Genomic DNA, 1,706 nt, shown 5'->3' with positions numbered 1-1,706 from the left:
TGCGGTGCAATCAAGTCAGCACAAGCAGGATTTGATCAAATGCCTGAAAGAGGCACAGTGTCATGGAATGCAATGATAATGGGCTATGGACTACATGGCCAAACTGATGCTGCGCTTGAGCTGTTGCTGGAGATGGAGAAGTGTGGCTCAAAGCCAAATGGATCAACTTTTGTATGCATTCTCAGTGCTTGCTCTCAGTCAGGCTCTGTGCTTGAGGGATGGTGGTGTTTTGATCATATGATTCGTGTTTATAACATTAAGCCTACAGTTGAGCATGTTGGATGCATGGTGGATCTTCTCGGCCGAAACGGTTTGCTGAAAGACAACGCGGATTTTGTGAAGGATTTGACAAAAAAACCACTGAAGGCATTATGGGGTTCATTGATGTCGTCTTGCTGGACACATTCTAATTGGGAGATTGGGAAGTTTGTCGGGAGAAAACTAATAGAAATGATGCCTGAGGAGGTTGGGCCTTATATCTTGCTGTCCAATATATGGGCGGCCGAGGGGAAGTGGGAAGAGGTGGAGAGGGTTAGAGTGATGATGGAGAAGAGGGGCTTGCAGAAGGGTGCTGGAATGAGCTTGGTTGAACTGGATAATGTCACAGATGAGAGTTTGAGGGAGGATAATTGGTTAGGTTGCAACCCAAAAAAGAGAATAGTCTACTCTCTGCTGACAGAGATGGGCAGTAACTTGAAGATGTCGTGGACAGAATTTAGTGCGAGCAAAGAGTGTGCGTGATGCATATTTGAGTTGATTCATCAAAGAAACGCAAAGCTTTGGCATTGCCTTCCTATTCTTAGTTTTGCGCATGTTGGATCATTAAGGGTAGAATGAAAATATTATTTCACTGCGTTTTCAACTATATCTCTATTCAAGCCCTACCAGATTTGCTCTTTTGTATCCTGCGCTCAGAGAGAGACAGAGTAGCGCTAGCAAACTGTCTTCCTCCTTAAACAGTGCAAGATCCCATTCCCTTGATATAGACAAAGGCCAATTTGCCAACTCATCTAAAATTTGTGTTTGCTCTCTTTTTCTTCTCTTTTCTCCTCTTCTGCTTTTTTTTGGATTTGGCAGGCTTTCTTATTCATTAGTAAGTATTATAGTATCAATGTAATGAATACTGAAATAATTAAAAGAAAGAACATTCACATTTTATATGGAAAATCCAAGATGAGAAAAATCATGGGCAGAGAATGAGAATGCATTATGTCAACAAGAAATTACAAATGAAGAGCTTCGGCTAATATAAACCAAACTAAGGAAAAATGAGATGGCTTGTACAAAACAAAAGAATATATTTGGATACCGGATTGATTTTTGTGAACACGCCTCGAGAGTTAGAGTGAAGTAAAAGAGAAAATAAAGTGAACCAAGAGCTATTGTGGAGAGGACTGGGGCAGAGTCCCCTTATTCATATTTGTGTTTCGTATTTATGGAGGCGTACTTTGTATAATTACAGAAATGAAGGAACAGTTGTGGAAATTGTTCTTAATAAGATTAATGTTCTAATAAATTGTATGGATTTCATTCTATATATGTATTATAATTTGAATTTTGATACAGTGATAATGGGTTGATCGATTCGCTAGAATGCGGTAGACTGAGGTAATCTGCTGCTAGCGACCGTACATTGTGTTTGGTCGAATGAGACGTTCGATCGAATGACGATCTCGTCTGTCATGGAAAAATTTGGTCGACCGTCC

General features: G+C 40.3%; 1 protein-coding gene across 1 annotated transcript in view; it reads left to right on the top strand.

Moving 5' to 3' along the window:
* LOC110036063 (pentatricopeptide repeat-containing protein At5g48910-like) overlaps positions 1–741 on the top strand; it is a 1,778-nt gene extending 1,037 nt beyond the window's left edge. Inside the window, exon 2 of the mRNA XM_020740410.1 lies at positions 16–741. Within this exon, the coding sequence (XP_020596069.1) occupies positions 16–741 (726 nt within the window). The remainder of the gene's footprint in view (positions 1–15) is intronic.
* The last annotated feature ends 965 nt before the right edge of the window (positions 742–1,706 follow it).

The sequence above is a fragment of the Phalaenopsis equestris genome, unplaced genomic scaffold, assembly GCF_001263595.1.
Source record: "Phalaenopsis equestris unplaced genomic scaffold, ASM126359v1 Scaffold202091, whole genome shotgun sequence".
Lineage (NCBI taxonomy): Eukaryota > Viridiplantae > Streptophyta > Magnoliopsida > Asparagales > Orchidaceae > Phalaenopsis > Phalaenopsis equestris.
Note: the sequence above shows the minus strand (reverse complement) of the source record. Positions and strands in the feature narration are given on the sequence as shown.